Genomic DNA, 19,027 nt, shown 5'->3' with positions numbered 1-19,027 from the left:
CCAGGACTTAAGAACTTTTTAAAAGCTATTATTAATGCTTTTTGAGATAGTGATTTAGATGCATATCATATTTTTTACTGAGTTAAGTATTGTATGTAATTAGTTTTGCTACAACAAGTGTATGGGACATTGGATAAAAGTTGAATTTCCCCATGGGGATGAATAAAGTATCTATCTATCTATCAATCTATCTATCTATCTATCTATCTATCTATCTATCTATCTATCTATCTATGTTGAAGGATCAGTATAGGGTTCATGGGGAAGGATTAGTATAGGGTTCATGGGGATGGGTCAGTATAGGGTTCATGGTTAATGGTCACTATAAGGTTCATGTTGAAAGATCAGTATAGGGTTCATGGGGTAGGGTCAGTATAGGGTTCATGGGGATGGGTCAGTATAGGTTTCATGGGGAAGGGTCTGTACAGGGTTCATGGGGAAGGGTATTTATAGTGTTCATGGTGAAGGATCAGTATAGGGTTCTTGGGGAAAGGTCATTATAGGGTTCATAGGGAAGGATATGTATAGAGTTCATGGGGAAGGTTCAGTATAGGGTTAATGGCGAAGAACCAGTATAGTGTTCATGGGTAAGGGTCAGTATGGGGTTCATAGACAAGCGTCAGTATACGGTTCATGGGGAATGTTCAGTATTTTGTTCGTGGTTGAAGGATCAGGCTAAGGTTCCTGGTGAAATGTCAGTATAGGGTTAATGGGTAGGTTCAATATAGGGTTCATGGGGACTGGTCAGTATAGGGTTCATGGGGACTCGTCTGTATAGGGTTCATGGGGACGGATCAGTATAGGGTTCATGGGGAAGGATCAGTATAGGGTTCATGGGGACTGGTCAGTATAGGGTTCATGGGGCCAGATCAGTATAGGGTTCATGGGGAAGGATCAGTATAGGGTTCATGGGGAAGGATCAGTATAGGGTTCATGGGGACTGGTCAGTATAGGGTTCATGGGGAAGGATCAGTATAGGGTTCATGGGGATGGGTCAGTATAGGGTTCCTGGGGAAGGGTCATTGTAGGGTTCATGGGGAAGGTTCAGTATAGGGTTAATGGCGAAGAACCAGTATAGTGTTCATGGGTAAGGGTCAGTATGGGGTTCATAGACAAGCGTCAGTATACGGTTCATGGGGAATGTTCAGTATTTTGTTCATGGTTGAAGGATCAGGCTAAGGTTCCTGGTGAAATGTCAGTATAGGGTTCATGGGGAACGATCAGTATAGGGTTCATGGGGACTGGTCAGTATAGGGTTCATGGGGACTCGTCTGTATAGGGTTCATGGGGACGGATCAGTATAGGGTTCATGGGGAAGGATCAGTATAGGGTTCATGGGGACTGGTCAGTATAGGGTTCATGGGGCCAGATCAGTATAGGGTTCATGGGGAAGGATCAGTATAGGGTTCATGGGGAAGGATCAGTATAGGGTTCATGGGGACTGGTCAGTATAGGGTTCATGGGGAAGGATCAGTATAGGGTTCATGGGGATGGGTCAGTATAGGGTTCCTGGGGAAGGGTCATTGTAGGGTTCATGGGGAAGGTTCAGTATAGGGTTAATGGCGAAGAACCAGTATAGTGTTCATGGGTAAGGGTCAGTATGGGGTTCATAGACAAGCGTCAGTATACGGTTCATGGGGAATGTTCAGTAATTTTGTTCATGGTTGAAGGATCAGGCTAAGGTTCATGTTGAAATGTCAGTATAGGGTTCATGGGGAACGATCAGTATAGGGTTCATGGGGAATGATCACTATAGGGTTCTTAGGGAATGGTCAGTATAGGGTTCATTGGGACTGGTCAGTATAGGGTTCATGGGGAAGGATCAGTATAGGGTTCATGGGGAAGAACCAGTATAGTGTTCATGGGTAAGGGTCATTGTAGGGTTCATGGGGAAGGTTCAGTATAGGGTTAATGGCGAAGAACCAGTATAGTGTTCATGGGTAAGGGTCAGTATGGGGTTCATAGACAAGCGTCAGTATACGGTTCATGGGGAATGTTCAGTATTTTGTTCATGGTTGAAGGATCAGGCTAAGGTTCATGGTGAAATGTCTTTATAGGGTTCATGGGGAACGATCAGTATAGGGTTCATGGGGAATGATCACTATAGGGTTCTTAGGGAATGGTCAGTATAGGGTTTATTGGGACTGGTCAGTATAGGGTTCATGGGGAAGGATCAGTATAGGGTTCATGGGGAAGGATCAGTATAGGGTTCATGGGGAAGGGTCTGTACAGGGTTCTTGGGGAAAGGTCATTATAGGGTTCATAGGGAAGGATAAGTATAGAGTTCATGGGTAAGGGTCAGTATGGGGTTCATAGACAAGCGTCAGTATACGGTTCATGGGGAATGTTCAGTATTTTGTTCGTGGTTGAAGGATCAGGCTAAGGTGCATGGTGAAATGTCAGTATAGGGTTCATGGGTAGGTTCAATATAGGGTTCATTGGGAAGGGTCTGTTATGGTTTTGTTGGCCAGGACCACTGTATTGGTTTCTTCCACTACTTGAGAAGGAGGGATGAGTTTGTGTGAGGAAGCTCCTCAATTATTTTAGTCGTTTATTTCCCCGGGGAGGGGGGTTGACAGGCCTTTTGGTTTGAAGGAATAGAACACAACCGAATACAGTGGCTGTGATTTCAAGACTGAAAGAGTATTCCTGATTTATTCTTGTAAATATGTTTATTTTGATATAAACATATCTGACAATGACAGAAAACTTGTATGGAAGCGTTCGTAAAGTGGAAAAGTCTTTGCATTGGGGCAATTCCACTCCCTCTGCCTCGGAAGCCTGGATGCAGTGGTATGAGTATTTGTAAAAACTGGCAACTTCCTTGGTTGCGGGGGATGACCCGAACTTCATTTGTGCTTTATAATGCCCTTCGCTCTCCATGGAGATTTACAGAACTTCCTTTGTCTGCTGGTGCTGACATCATAGGGTAGGACAGGCCTGTCCCTATCTCATCGAGGTATGTGGCCTGCTGGCTACCTTCCCCAGTTTACCCCGCATGTCCAACTGATGTACTGGGTTGTGGTTGCTGTTGAATACTTGGAGCCACAGGTGAGAGCTGAGTATCCGGTGGAGACCAATGTTGAATGATCTTCCCCTATATTGGACACAACAAGCCCCTTTCACCAGAGGGCTAAACCTCCCTGTACACCCCATACACCCCATATCATAAGCTATTCCCCATGCAACAAGTCCACCCTAATCTCAAACACAAGAGATTCTGCAGACACGAGAAATCCAGAGATTTCTGGAGGAACTCTGCAGGTCAGGCAGCATCTACAGAGGGGAATAAAAGTTGACGTTTCAGTTCCAACGCCCTTCATCAGGAAGGGGGAAGAAGCCAGAATAAGAAGGTGGTGTGATGGGAAGGTGTGCAAGCTAGCAGATGACAGCTGAGGCCAGGCGAGGGGAAGGTGGCTAGGTGAGGGATGGGGATGAAGTGAGAAGCAGGATAGGTGGAACTGTGGGCAATAGGTGGAAGAGGGGAAGGGCTGAAGAAGTAGTGAGGTGATTCCAGCTCTGAATGTCTTCCACCTTCATGTAAATCTTTGCAATGACGCTTACAGTAGGATGAGTGTTTTATAGCTCTGGGCCTGTACTCACTGGAGTTTAGAAGAATGAGGGGGAATCTCATTGAAATCTATTGAATATTGAGTGGATCTGGAGTGGATGTTTCCTATAGTATGGGAACCTAGGACCAGAGGGCATAGTCTCAGAACAGAAGGACGTTCATTTAGAATAGAGATGAGGAGGAAGTTCTTTAGCCAGGGGTTTATGCATGTGTGGAATTAATTGTCACAGATGGCTGTGGAGGCCGAGTTATTCAGTATACTTAAAGCGGAGATTGATAGGTTATTGATTGGTCAGGGTGCCAAAGGTTACAGAGAGAAAGCAGGAAAATGGGGTTGAGAGAGATAATCATTCAGCTATGATAGAATGGAGGAGCAGACTCAATGGGCTGATTCTTCTCCTATGTCTTATGATCTTTTGTTAAGGATCATCACTTATAGAGGAAAGGGTTGGCTTGTGAAATAGAAAGACAAAATATGGGAACTCCCCAACAACAGGTCCATGGCGAGACGTAGAGAGATGGCCTCCATTCTGGTAAACTTCCATCCGAATTGTGCCCACACACTATTTCCCCAACTTTAGTGAAGGGTCTTGGCCCGAAATGGGTGACTGTTTATTCCTCTCCACAGGTGCTGCCTGGCCTGCTGAATTCCTCCAGCATTGCGTGTGTTGCTCTGGATGTCCAGCGTCTGCAGAATCTCTTGTGTTTGTGATTTGTTGCAGTTCTGTTTTTATTCCACATTCCTGGCACTGGTGGTATTTTGTTCCTGTGTCAGACACTTACTGAGCGTTTCCAGTAATGCATGCTTGAAGAAAGTGGTTATACTTTAAGTGACCTTGCTGAAGAAGGCTGCTGCTACGATAGAGTGGTGGTTAGACTGTGAGATCACAAGGTCTGGAGTCATGAATTCAACCAAACCACCAACTTATTGTGAGGAATTTAAAATCCCTGGTAATGAAAAAATGCATGGAGGGTTGTGAACCTGCAGTAGAGGTCCACGGTGGGTCACTGAGCACCTGTCTGGTTCAGTAACATCATGACTACAGCCCTTACACATCCTGCACCCTCTCTGATCAGACCACACCAATGGTCTCTGTATGGCATTGATCAGAGACCCACTCTCAGTTCCTGCACTCTGAAGGAATATAGGAGCAGAATGAGGCCATTTGACCATCGAGTCCACTCTGCCATTCCATCATGGCTGATTTAATACCCCTCTCAACCCCATCCCCCTGCCTTCTCCCTCCAACCTTTGACACCCTGATTAATCAAGAACCTATTAACCTCCACTTTAAATGTACTTAATGAATTGGTCTCCTCAGCCAACTGTGGCAATGAATTCCACTGAGTCACCACCTTCTGGCCCAAATTCCTCCTCATCTCTCTTTTAAAAGGACAACCTTTTTTTTGTAATTTATTTTTTTATTGAAGTTCATCAAACAAACATTTCCATAAGATGTATTCCAGACATTGTACATATATATCATATAATCATATATATCACAAAATCTCCACATAGTATTTATCTGAGGTATTCGCTTATAGAAAAGAGTGGGGAAAAAAACAAGCAAAAGGAAAGAACTATGTACAAGTAGGGAGTGATCTTTTTTTTTACAACAGATTCATTGATTTGTGAGAATAAAATCAGGCCTATAAGGCATTATGTAGTTAATCCATTTTCCCCAGTATGAATCAAATTGTTCCAGATTATGGTTAACAGATACTGTTATCTTCTCCATTTTGTAAATGTCCATTGTAATTTCCATCCATGTATTTAAAGTTGGGCTCCCCTGTGATAACCATTTCCTAGTAAGAGTCTTCTTACCAGCCACCAACAGTATATTCATTAAATATTTATCTCTTTTCGACCATTCTTGAAGTATATATCCAAAATATTTGGTCTTACTCTCCAAGGGTATTTCACATTTAAAGATGTCTTGTAGGGCATTGTGTATCCCCCTCCAATAGTTTTTGATAACTGGGCAGTCCCAAAAAATATGATGATGATTTGCATTTTGATTTCCACAATTTCTCCAGCAAACAGGGAGGTTACCATCATAATGGGATTTCTGAGAGGGTGTAATAAAATATCTTATCAAGTTTTTCCATCCAAACTCCCTCAATTTCTGTGAATTGGTACACTTCCATTGATATCTCCATATTGTTGTCCATTCTTCCTCAGATATAATTATCCCTCCTTCCTTCTCCCATTTTGTTTTAATGTATGAAGTCGAATGTGTTTTAAGATTTGACAACCCCTTATACATGCTTGAAATGATTCTACTACCATTATCTGAATTATATGCTTTTCTAAAGAGCATTATCAAGCATGTATTTGCCTTGGTTACATTTTTAAGCGTCTAATTAACATATTGTCGCATCTGTAGATACCAATAAAAATCTTGTTTTTCTAGTAAGTGTTTCTCTTTAAGCATTTCAAAACTGAACAGTGTTCCTTCTTTCATTATGTTGCAAAGAACTGTTATTCCTTTAGCTGTCCAGTCCTTAAATCTAGCATCCAATTTATTTGGTGTAAAATCAGAGTCATATGCACACCATTTAAGAATTGCAATATCTCTAGATTATATTCTTTTTTAGTAGTTTTCCATATTTTAAGAGTCCATTTCACCCATGGGTTATCAATAGTATTTATGTACCTTTGCAGGTTGTTATCAGCCAAAATTGCTTGTATGGGGATGGGAAGTACCCGCTCCTCAATGTTTTTCTATTGAGCGTCATATGATGGGTTACACCAACATATCACAGCTCTCAACTGTGCTGCAAAATAATAATCTCTAAGAGAAGGCAGGTCCCATCCCCCCTTTTCCTTTGCTAACTGCAAAGTTTTGAGACGAACTCTAGGCCTTTTACCCTGTCAGATATAACTTGATAGCATCTTGTTCCATTCATTGAATTGATTTTGATTAATTTCTATTGGTAGGGTCTGAAAGAGATATAACAGTCTGGGCAGTATATTCATTTTGATAGACTCAATCCTTGAACTGAGACTGAAAAAAGGAATCAGGCTCCATCTTGCCACATCTTCCTTAATTTTTTATATAGAGGCTGATAATTACATTCTGATAATTTTGCCAAATCTTTTGGCATAATGATGCCCAAATATTTGAAAGACTCTGTGTGCCATGCCCAGGGGTATCGACTTTCAATTTCTCTTGGTGAGCTATAATAATATGAAAGTAATTGGGTTTTATCTATGTTGATCTTGTATCCTGATAATTGACCATATTGTTCAAAGGATTGCATCAATTTAGGTAAAGAGTATGTTGGTTGCCCTAGATAGATCAAAATGTCATCCGCATAACAAGCCAATTTATGCTCTGTCCCTTTAATAGTAATTCCCCTGATTTCTTCATTTTGTCTGATGTATTGAGCTAATGGTTCCAGATATAACGCGAAGAGTAGTGGTAACCATGCACAACCCTGTCTTATGCCCCTTTCTAGGGTAAGACTATTTGATAAATATCCATTGATTTTAATCCTAGCAGTAGGATTGTCATATAGTGTCTGTATAGTGTTAATAATTGTGTCTTGGAAACCAAATCTATGTAAAACTCTGTAAAGAAAATTCCAATTAACTGAATCAAATGCTTTTTCAGTGTCCAAGAACGGATATTGGTCTAAATTACCCGCATTCCGTTTTATCCTTACCTTCTTTTGGTATAGCTGAGATTATTGCTTCCTTCCAACTGGGTGGCATTTCTGCCTTTTTTAGAGCCCAGTTCAGTGTGGGGAGTAAAACAGGAATTAACTCATTTTTAAATTCTTTGTACCACTCTGCCGTATACCTATCTGATCCTGGTGACTTGCTTAATTTAAGCCTACTAATTGCAGCTTTTAATTCAACTTCAGTTATGTCAGCAGTCATCCTTCTATTTTGTTCTTCACTTAAAGTGGGTAACTCTAGAGAATTCAAGAAGGTGTCAGTTTGGGTTATGCTTCCTCCTGGAACTTTGAAATATAGCGTTTTGTAAAACACTTCAAAAGCTTCTTGAATTTCACTTAGCTTATTTTTTTATCATTTTCGTTCTTGGGTCCCTAATTCTATGAATTGTATTTTCTGCTTTTTTTTTCAGTTTCCATGCCAGTATTTTCATAGATTTCAATCCACTTTCATAATGTCTCTGTTTCAGAAACATTAAGTTTTTCCTGATTTCTTGCGTAGCCTAATTATTTATATCATGCCTAATTCTTTTAATTTCCTCTGATGTATCCTGTGCCAAATTCAATTTGTGTTTTTTCTCTAGTTCCTTCAGCCTATTTTGTAATTCCTCTAATGTTTTATTCCTTATTTTTTTCTTATATGAAGATATCACTATAATTTTCCCTCTGAAGACCGCCTTCAGAGTATCCCATAAAATGGGAGGTGAAACCTCTCCATTATCATTAAATTCTAAGTAGAGACCAATTTCTTTTTTAATCTGTTCCTTAAAGTACGGATCATTGAGTAGACTTGAATTTAGTTTCCAAATAGTATTCTTTGGTTGTAGGTCAAAATCAACAGATAAATATATAGGTGCATGGTCACTTACAGCTATTGTCCCAATTCCACAGGTATTTATTTTGTCTTTGTCTTTTCCAAATGTTATGAAATAGTCTATTCTTGTATATACAGAATGTGGAGCAGAATAATGAGTGTAATCCCTCTTGTCAGGGAAACGGTCCCTCCATATATCAATTAAACCAACATCCTCAAAGAGTGTATTAACTTTCTTATGTAAAGATTTTGTTTCATAGGTTTTTCTATTGGAAGAGTCTAATTTGGTTGCAATTGTAAATCTAAGTCTCCCCCACATATCAGGAGACCTTCTGTTTCCATTACAGTAATATCAGTAATTTTCTGAAAGAAACCAATATCACTTCCCGGGGGTGCATATATATTCAATAGAGTAACTGAATTGCCATCTATATTCCCCCTTACCAGAATATATCTGCCTTCTTTATCTCCCATTTTGAATATTTTTTCAAAATTTAGCTTACTTGAGATAAGAATAGCAACTCCTCTCCTAAGTCCTGATTTATATGAGGAGAAAAACAGATTAGTGAAGCCCATTCTCTTTAGTTTTTTATGCTCATTATCACTGAAATGAGTTTCCTGTAAATATACTGCATGGGCTTGTTCTTTTTAAATTTTGGATAAAATTCTCTTACGTTTGATTGGATTTAATAGCTCATTTACATTAAAAGAAATGAATTTTACCTTGTCCTTAGCCATCTGTATTTATCTGTCAATGTATCATTGAAATTAGAATAAAACTTAATCGATCTACTCCCTGAACAAATAAGAACCAAGAAACTCGAATGATAACAAAAATGGCAACGAACGTGTGATTCCAAGGCTGAGGTCTCTAGTAAATGACCCTGCGTTGAGCTAGAGAAAATGTCTAGCTGTGGGGGATAACCCCTCCTATTTGTGAGTTGAGGGCCCCCATTGCAGTATTCATAAAAGTCAGTGAACAAATCCATTACACAGAAAAGATATATATATATATATATATATATGTGTGTGTGTGTGTGTGTGTATGTGTATATATATACACACACACATTACACACATACACATATATGCACATATATATATATATATATATATATATATATATATTCTCATTTTGCTGGGGAAAAAGGAGTAAGTGAGCGAATAAAGAATAACAACTAAGTAATATAAAATCCACATTATAATAAGTATTTCTCGAGATAGGTATATCACCGTGTACTTTTGCTTCTGTTTAGCTTCTCAACATTTTTAAAGTTAGCCAAACCTTATGGCTCTTCTGAATGGGGTGAGGACTGTCTTTGGGAAACTCCTGGTCTCTTCCTGATACGTTTCTCTCGGCTTCCTCCCATCTCCTGCCTTCTCGTTTCTCGCACTATTTCCCAAGCAGAGTGAGACAATTCCTCAGCCAGGCTTTCTTTCGTTTTGGTCATGCTGACGGACAACCCTCTGGCCTTCATGTCAGTAGTCGCCTCTTCCACTGTCTGGTACAACTGCGTCCCGTTGTCATAAAACACTCGAAGTTTAGTAGGGTACGGAGTTTGAAATCTAATCTTATTTTGCTTTAATACTCGCTTTACTTTGGAGTATTCTTTGCATTTCTGGAGGACCGCGGGGGGTAGTCTTGGTCGAAATATATTAAATTATCCTCTAAAAACACTCTCTTCTTACCCCAGGCCCTTCGTAGAATCTCCGCCTTGGTGCTGTATCGAAGGAATTTAATTATAATTGAGCATGGCTTTCTATCCTGGATAGGTTTTGGGACTAACGCGTGGTGCGCTCTTTCAACTTCCAGCTCCATAGCCGGGGGAAGATCCAGCACGTCCCACAGTAACTTTCCGACAAACTCCGTCATAGACGAGCCCTCCGCTCCTTCGGGAACGTTGTAGATTCTGATATTTTTCCGCCGTGATCTTCCCTCCAGGTCAAACAGTTTACCTTCTTGGTGATGTATTATTTTTATTGTCTTGCTCAGTATCCATTCCACATTTTGAACGCGATCTTCTACCTTCTCAATGCAAGTCTCTGCCACCGCTATTTTTTGATTAATGCTGGCGAGCTCTGCCTTAATATCCTGGAGCTGCTGCTTTATTTCTTTCTGGACCTCCATTATTTCTTTCAGGATTTCGAAGACATTCGCCGCTTCGCCTGAATGAGGCCCAGCAGCCGCCTCGCTCGCACGCGGTCGGGTCGGAGAGCCGGTCGCTGCACTCCTCTCGGACGCAGGCTCCGCAGTGTCGCTTTTTTTTATTCCCATTTCTTCTCCCCATTCTTGCCCCTCTTTTCAGTTCAAATATTTTTCGAAAAATATTATATTTGACGGGTTAATGGGGCTTAATACGCGTTTTTCCGGAGGAGCTAGTGACTTAAACTGCCATTCTTGATGATGACGTCACCGGAAACCGACACCCTTCTATTCTGAGGCTGTGTCTCTGATCCTAGACTCCCCCACAATAGGAAACATCCTCTCCACATTCACTCTGTCCAGGCCTTTCAATATTTGATAGGTTTCAATGATATCACCCTCCACCCTATTCTACTAAACTCCAGTGAGTACAGGCCCAGAGCCATCGTGCATTAACCCTTTCATTCCCAGGATCATTCTGTGAACCTCCTCTGTACCCTCTCCAATGCCAGCACATTTTTTTCTTAGATAAGGGGTCACAAGGGGAAACTGCTCACAATACTCAGTGTGGTCTGACAAATGCTTTATATCAGTGCCCCGTGTTCCCTCTGTTGGCATCTCATTTACCTCACACTGAATGTTGAATTGTCCTTTGCCCCTCTGAGGGCAGCTCTGCTGCGGACGGGATTGTTTGCTGTTGCTGGTTGTCTCACCTTCCACTTTCAGCTGCCTATTGCTCAGTGATTAGGTAAGATTTGTTTACATTTCCGTGTACATTGAAACATCGGTGAAATGCTTTGTTTGCATCAACCACCAACAGAGTGCCCGGGACAGCTCGCACGTGTCGCAATGCTTCCAGCGCCCACATAGCACGCCCCCAACTCAATAACCCAAACCCGGAATGTGGGGGGAAGCTGGAGAACCTGAAAGAAATCCATATGGTCACGGGGAGAGTGTAGAAGCTCTTTACAGGCAGCGGTGGGAATTGAACCCTGATCACTGGTGCTACAAAGTGTTACACTAACTTCTATGCTATCGTGCTGCCCCAAAAATCAGCAATGTTTTGTAAGAAGCAGAAGCAGGAGGTAATCACAGCTCCTTGTGTCTATTCCACTGTGGCTGACCTTGTACCACAGCCAGCGTTATCCCCATCTCCTCCAGCCTGTGCTCGCTGGAGCTTAGAAGAATGAAGGGGGGGGGGGGGGTTCTAAGTGAAACCTGTTGAATATTGAAAGGCCTACATAGAGCAGATGTGGAGAGAATGTTTCCTATCGTGGGGGTGTCTAGGGCCAGTGGGCAGAGCTTCAGGATAGAAGAATCTCCTTTTAGAACAGAGATGAGAAGGAATTTCATTAGCCAGAGAGTGGCAAATCTGTGGAATTCATTACCACAGAGGCCAAGTCATTAGGTATACGTAAATGGGGTTTGATAGGTTCTTGATGAGTCAGAGTGTAAAAGGTTAGGGAAAAGTCAGGAGAATGGGGTTGAGAGGGATAATAAATCAGCCATGATGGAATGAAGGAGCCAACTCGATGGGCTGAATAGCCTAATTCTGCTCCTAAGTCTTATTATTTAATGGCTATAGACTTATCAACCTGTGTTTTGTAGGAACACAAAGACTGAGAGCGTGGGCAGAGAAAATTCCAGACATCCTGGGTGAAGAAATTCCTCCACATCTCAGTTCTCAGGTCAGTTCCTGATCCTGCACTCCTCAGTCAGGGAAACACCTTCTGACCCCAGCCTGACAAACCTGGATGGACTTTGTCAATTCTGATGCCATCTCCCTTCTTTTTATACTCTAGAGAATCCAGAGCCAGTTGACTCACTGGCTGTACGGCAAACCCACCGTCCCTACAACCAGTTTGGTGAACCGCTGGCACTCGCTCCATGGCAAGTTCATCCTCTCTTGGGTAAGGAGAGCACAGTTATTCACAATTCTCCGGGTGTGGTTTAATGATGCACCTGTAGTCACTCACAGACTGCTGGAGGAGCTCAGCAGGTCAGGCAGCATCCACAGAGGGGAGTAAACAGTTGATGTTTCAGGCCGAGACCCTTCATCAGGACTGGACAGGAAGGGGCAGAAGCCAGAAGAGACCAGGGTGGAGAGGGAGGTATACAAGTTGTCAGGCAATAGGTGACACCAGGTGAGGGGGGAAGATGGCTGGGGGAGTAAGAAACTGGGAGGTGATAGTTGGAAGAGGTAAAGGGCTAAAGATTTCTCTGACTTCTACTAATTCTTCACCTGCGCCTCCCTTTCACCATTTGCAATTCTGGCTTCCCTTGACTCCTTTTTCTCCTCCTCACCTGCCCATCACCTCCCTCTGGTGCCCCTCATCCTTTCCTTTCTCCCAAGATCCACTCTCTTCTCCTATCCAACTCCTCCCTCCTCACGTGTCATGTGGTACCGACCCTAGAGGGATCCGGTCCAACATGGCCTTTGCTTTCTGAATAACAATCGGTTCTCAGCCCACCTCAGTCTATTACACGTGCTTTCAGATACTCTCACTTTGTTACCCAGTCTCCTGCGTGAGATCTCCTGGAAATAAAGATACACCACAGACACCTGTTCCCCTTTATCTCTCCCACTAACCTCTGCCTCTAAGGACTCCAGCAGAGTGGGGTTCACACTGGTTATACTCCATTCTACAGGAACCATTCCACACTATACAGAATCCCAGGAAGTGATAATCAGGTTGTCCACTCTCTCAGAAACCACCTCTAGCAACGTTCTGGGTCTTTAGGATGTGTCAGCTTTCAAGCCCACTACATCAAAGTTCACAGTAAATTTATTATCAAAGTAAGTCTTTTTTTAACCGTATACTATCTTGAGATTCATTTCCTTGTAGGCATTCACAGGAAGAAAGAAATACAATAGACTTTTATGATTTTTTTTAGAGTGGAGAGGAGGAGTTTCTTTAGCCAGAGAGTGGTGGATCTGTGGAATTCATTGCCACAGGCAGCTGTGGAGGCTTTATGTATATTTAAGGCAGAGGTTGATAGACTCTTGATTGGTCAGGGCATGAAGGGATATGAGGAGAAGGCAGGAGATTGGGGCTGAAAGGAAAATCTGATCAGCTATGATGAAATGGCAAAGTAGACTTGAGGGGCCAAATGGCCTAATTCTGCTCCTGAATCTCATGGTAAAACTATAGATAAACAGACAAACACTGACAAATGGGCAAAGTGCAAAAGATGACAAACTGAGAAAATACAAATAATATTGAGAACATGAGTTGTAAAAAGTCCTTGAGAGTGAGTCTGTAGGTTCAGGGTTGAGATGAGTGAAGTTATCCATGCTGGTTGCAGGACAACTGGCGGTGTGGGACCCAAGGCTCCTGTACTTCCTACCTAATGATGGTAGCGAGAAGAGGGCATGGCCTGGTTGGTGGGGGTCTTTCATGATGGATTCCTGTGACAGTGTTCCTTGTAGATGTGATCAATGGCGGGGAGGGCTTTGCTCGTGAGGAACTGGGCTGTATCCAGCACTCTCTGTAGATCTTTCCGTTCCTGGGCATCGGTGTTTCCGTACCAGGCTGTGATGCAATCAGTTCGGAAGGGCAAACACTTCTCCCATCTTGTACTTAGATACCCGACCTCCTCCCCAATTCCCCTGCTCCCCCTCTGCAACTCCCTCACCCCTCTCTCCAACTGCCCTGTCCTCACTGGGCCCTTGAATCTCTCATACATTGGATGGGTTTTGTGTGTCCTCTACAGGCACAAGGTGATGTTTTAACCCCTCTGCCATTCCCTTCCAGCTCGATGGCAGCAAGGAGCACGCTGCCAGCCTGGACGCTGAATGGGACAGACGGGGAGGGCTGTAACCTGACCGCTGGCCGGCTGGAGAAGATCATTCTCCCGGTGCTGTACGCCACCATCATTCTCGTCGGGCTGCCTGCTAACTTCATGGCACTCTGGGTGTTCCTGAGGCAATACCGAAAGCACGGAATCCTGGTGTACCTGATTAACCTGGCAGCTGCCGACCTACTCAGCTGTCTGAGCCTCCCGTTCCGTGTGGCACTGCTCCTGGGGGGTGATGGCTGGCAAGAGAGCTCGCCCATCTGTGCCATCACCATGGTGGTCATCAACTCCAGCTTCTACTACACGGTCAGCTGTAGCACCATGTTCCTCGCCTTCATCAGCGTCAGCCGCTACGCCATGATCGTCAAGCCCAATAGCAGACGCCTCAACAAGTTCTACGACACCGGCTTCGCCCAGTGCGCCTGTGCCCTCACCTGGACCCTAACCATCATCCCCATCGTTTTACTCAACCTCAACTACTTCTTCAGGGAAGTGAGGCTGGTGGCCGGCGCTGTCTGCTACAACATCCAGCTGCAGTACGGCAAGAGGGTGTCGGCTAACGCCTTCGTGACAGTGGCGGTGATCTTCCTGGTGCTGCTGGCCATGTTCGCCTTCTCGTACGCCTCCATCGCGGCGGAGCTGTGCGGCATGAGGAGGAAGAGCGGCAGCCAGCGTAGCCGGCTCATCCACGTCCGGGCGCAGCTCATCATCGTTGGGGCCATGATGGGCTTTGTGATTTGCCACCTACCCTACCATGTCTACCAGATCGTCACTGGCCTCCACCGGTTAAACAGCGGCGGCTGCGCTTGGCTGCTGCAGACGCATCACATCAAACTCATCACCCTCTGGCTTGTCTCCCTCAGCAGTTGCTTGGACCCTATCCTCTACTTCCTCCTCTCCAAATCCTTCGTAAAGCGCGGGAGCAACAGAGAAAGGAGCAGTTAAGTTCAAGTTCAAGTTTAATTATCATTCAACCATACATGAATATAGCCAAAGGAAACAGCGTTTGTCCAGGCCAAGGTGCAAAACACACTACCAACAGCACACTGCACATATGGTTATGGCAACAGAAAACATACAGTCACAAAAAAATAATCCAGCCCAAGTCCCTGAGTGGCAAGGCCTGTGATGGTGCGTGGATGTTGTCCTGGTCCAGTTTCTTCTCCCACCGAGCGAACCCTGAAGGGCAGCACTAAGCGAACATCGGACTCTGAGCGAGCACAGGAGGGCAGTATCAAGCGAATACTGGAAAGCATTCGCTTTCGCTAAGCCAGGCCAGACTCCAAAGTGGCTGCAACAGGCAACTCAGTGGTCTGAGGCAATGCAGCTCCCTCACCGAAGCAATGAACTGGATTTGCAGGATTCCACATTACCAATGTCCATTAGGGTCCTGCACAACACAGGGCTCCTGGAGCTCAAGGCTCATCAGCCTGACCCTTGCCAAAACTGTGCCAGAAGGTCTGTAATAACAGAGGGCATCCCGTGACTGGCATGGGCACTGGAACAATGATATCATCACACCCTCAAGCAAACCTCCATTTTACCAAAACCGGGACTGAAATTAGATGGATGAATGATTCAGAATCAGGAAAAGAGGTCACGCTTTGTCTGTCAAAAATATCAGCTGGGATCAGGACTTTATATTAGATGATTGCATTGATGGTTGATCCTGACTCTTCCTACTGCTCCTCGAGATCATACCCGACCCCCATTATGCCAGCTTTGCCCAAATCCCCAAAGCTGACCAGCTGTCTACACATGGAGTGGCACAGTAGCGTAGCGGTTAGCACGATGCCATTACAGCTCTGGGCGTCAGAGTCTGGAGTTCAATTCCAGTATCCTCTGTAAGTCATGTTGTACATTCCTTCCTGTGAACACCTGGTTTCCTCTGGGTGCTTTGGTTTCATCTCACACTCCAAACACATACCGGTTTGTAAGTTAATTCATCATTGTAGATTATTCCATGATTAGGCTAACGTTAAATCAGGAATTGTTGGACAGCATGGCTCAAAGGGCCAGAGGGCCTATTCTGTGCTGTACCTCTAAATCAATCAATCAATCAATCAGTCAATCAATCTCAGATTTAACCCTTGACACAGTATATGTGAGTTCCAGATTCCCTCATTTAGTATGTGTAGAAGTCTCTCTGAACTTAAAAATTGTAATCAGGTTTATTGTCACTGACATATGACATGAAATTTCTGATTTTGTGGTTATTACGTTAGGCCCAGAATAGGTCTTCAGAGATGTTCACACCCAAGCACTTGAAAGTGCCCACCCTTTCCTCTATTCATGCCTCCACGAGGACTGACATGTCTTCCCTCGACTTCCCTTTCCTGAGTCCACATTCAAATACTTATAAACCCCGTGAATTCAAAGAATTTCTTCCTCTTCCCTGGAGTTTCTTACCAACCACAATCTCTCTCAAAACTTTCACTTCCCTCTAATGCCTGAAAACCATTTCAGGCATTTCATCTTCTAACTCACCACGGTAGCGCGACATGATTACAGGTTGGGGTGGAGTTCATATTTCAAATCTGTCGCCGTCTGTGAGGGGTCTCTGCACTCTGCACAGGTTTTCCCCGGGCGCTGAGGTTCCCTCCCGTAGCCCGAAGGTGTACCAGGTAGGTTTATTGCCCTGTGATTAGATCCCAGCTGACCAGCCGTGGCCCAAAAAGGTAAACAGGAAAAAAGCCCTCTGAGAGGAAATTGAGAAAAGCTGTCCGCAACATTAACAGGATGATGGGCAGACCAAGGAGGCAAGCTTACGGGAACTTTATTGATAGACAACCCTTCAATAAGATTTCAACAGAAAGATTAGTACCCCTGTAACTGTGTGAGCTTTCCCCAGGGGTTCACTCACCTCCCTCCCACACCCAATGATGTGCTGCTTCAAGATTCAAATTGCTTTATCACGTGTACATTGAAACAGACAGTGAAATGCGCCATGGAACCATTCTGTACTTCTTCTTAGTCCCAGCACCCCCACTGGGCCTAGGCCTTCGACAGTAACTCATCAGAGTCCTCTGTCCTGGGCCAGTCATTCATGTTTTCCCCAGGTGCACTCCATCTCAAAGCCACAGGGATGAGGTCTGTGGAGCTTCTGTAGCTCTGGGTATTTATGGGACGGGGTCAACACTTCTCCTTTCGAAGCCAGGCTTTGGACTGTCTACAGCTGAGTTACAGAGGACCTGTACAGTGATATCTACCTAAAGTTTAAAGAGTTAAGTAAACACAATAACTTTCATTGCAGAAAAGTCTTCCGCATACCCACACAATTCTGCCTCACTAAAATCGCACCCTGGGAGCTGAGCTGCAAGAGTGTTGATATGAAAAACACAAGCATCCATGTTGGCATGTTAAGGTTCAGGACATTACTGATGCTGCCCCTGTTTCACAAACACAAGTCCTGACGAAGGGTCTCGGCTCGAAACGTCGACTGTTCACTTCTCTCCGTAGATGCTGCCTGACCTGCTGAGTTTCTCCAGCATTTTGTGTGTGCTCATTAACTTCCTGTGTTTATAATCAGGTCAGCATCTGATTGCTATTTCTGAGACCTTACTGAGAGTGAATTTCATTTTCCCTTTCCCATTCTGTTTCCCCTCTCACCCTTCTCCTCACCTGCCTCTGATATCCCTCTCACCCTTCTCACCTCCCCATGATACCCCTGTCACCCTTCTCCTCACCTGCCTCTGATACCCCTCTCACCCCCCTCTGATACCCCTCTCACCCTTCTCACCTCCCCATGATACCCCTCTCACCCTTCTCCTCTCCCCCTCTCACCTTTCTCCTCACCTCCCTCTGATACCCCTCTCACCCTTCTCCTCACCCTGATACCCCTGTCACCTTCCCCTCACCTCTCTCTGATACCCCCTCACCCTTCTCCTCACCTGCCTCTGATACCCCTCTCACCCCCCTCTGATACCCCTCTCATCCTTCTCACCTCCCCTGATACCCCTCTCACCTCCTCCCCTGATACCCTCACCCTTCCCCTCACCTCCCCTGATACCCTCTCGCCCTTCTCCTCACCTCCCTCTGATACCCCTTTCACCCTTCTCCTCACCCTCTGATACCCCCTCACCCTTCTCACCTGCCTCTGTTACCCCTCTCACCCCCCTCTGATACCCCTCTCACCCTTCTCACCCCCTGATACCCCTCTCACCTCCTCCCCCTGATACCCTCACCCTTCCCCTCACCTCCCCTGATACCCTCTCGCCCTTCTCCTCACCTCCCTCTGATACCCCTCTCACCCTTCCCCTCACCTCCCTTCTGATACTCCTCTCACCCTCTGATACCCCTCTCACTCTTCTCACCCCCTCTGATACCCCTCTCACCCTTCTCCTCATCTCCCTCTGATACCCCTCACCTCCTCACCTCCCCTGATACCCCTCTCACCCTTCTCCTCACCTCCCCCTGATACCCCTCTCACCCTTCTCCTCACCTCCCCAATACCCCTCTCACCCTTCCCCTCACCTCCCCTGATACCCCTCTCACCCTTCTCCTCACCTCCCTCTGATACCCCCCTCACCTCTTCTCCTCACCTGTCCATCACCTCCCTCTGTCTTTTGACTGTTGTGGAAATATATATAAGCTAAGAGCTATAATTGTATGGAATCTCTGTGTTGATGTCCTGCTAAGTCCTTATTTTTTCTTTCAATAAATGTTTTTAGATCAAAGCCAAAGTCATGCAGACTAGTGTCACATGTTTATTCTCCACAATTTGAATGTGGGACCGTATCAGGCTAGATGTATATTTAGTGAGGCATCCTTCAAGATGTATTGCATGTCTTATGAGGATAGGTTGAGTGAGATGGGGCTTTTGGAGTGAAGGAGGATGAGAGGTGGCTGGATAGAGGTGTACAGAATGATAAGACGCATAGATCAAATGGACAGCCAGAGATTTTTCTTGGGATGGTAATGGCTAATATGAGGGGATTAATTTTAAGGTGATTGGAGGAAAGTATAGAGGGGATGTCAGAGGTACGTTTTCTCACAGAACGCTGGGTGTATGGAAGGGGTA

At 44.6% G+C, this 19,027-nt stretch overlaps 1 protein-coding gene across 5 annotated transcripts in view; it reads left to right on the top strand.

The window, feature by feature from the left end:
- LOC140731139 (probable G-protein coupled receptor 82) overlaps window positions 1–18,689 on the top strand; it is a 161,621-nt gene extending 142,932 nt beyond the window's left edge. For 2 of the 5 annotated variants that reach the window (XM_073052491.1, XM_073052492.1), the window contains 3 exons: window positions 11,818–11,897; window positions 12,012–12,119; window positions 13,965–18,689. In XM_073052491.1, the coding sequence (XP_072908592.1) occupies window positions 12,097–12,119; window positions 13,965–14,952 (1,011 nt within the window). In that variant the 5' untranslated portion in view covers window positions 11,818–11,897; window positions 12,012–12,096 and the 3' untranslated portion in view covers window positions 14,953–18,689. The remainder of the gene's footprint in view (window positions 1–11,817; window positions 11,898–12,011; window positions 12,120–13,964) is intronic. The other 3 variants (XM_073052494.1, XM_073052493.1, XM_073052495.1) reach the window with 3 other exon arrangements.
- Window positions 18,690–19,027: the final 338 nt, after the last annotated feature.

The sequence above is a fragment of the Hemitrygon akajei genome, chromosome 7, assembly GCF_048418815.1.
Source record: "Hemitrygon akajei chromosome 7, sHemAka1.3, whole genome shotgun sequence".
Lineage (NCBI taxonomy): Eukaryota > Metazoa > Chordata > Chondrichthyes > Myliobatiformes > Dasyatidae > Hemitrygon > Hemitrygon akajei.
This window is presented reverse-complemented; position numbering and strand designations above follow the sequence as displayed.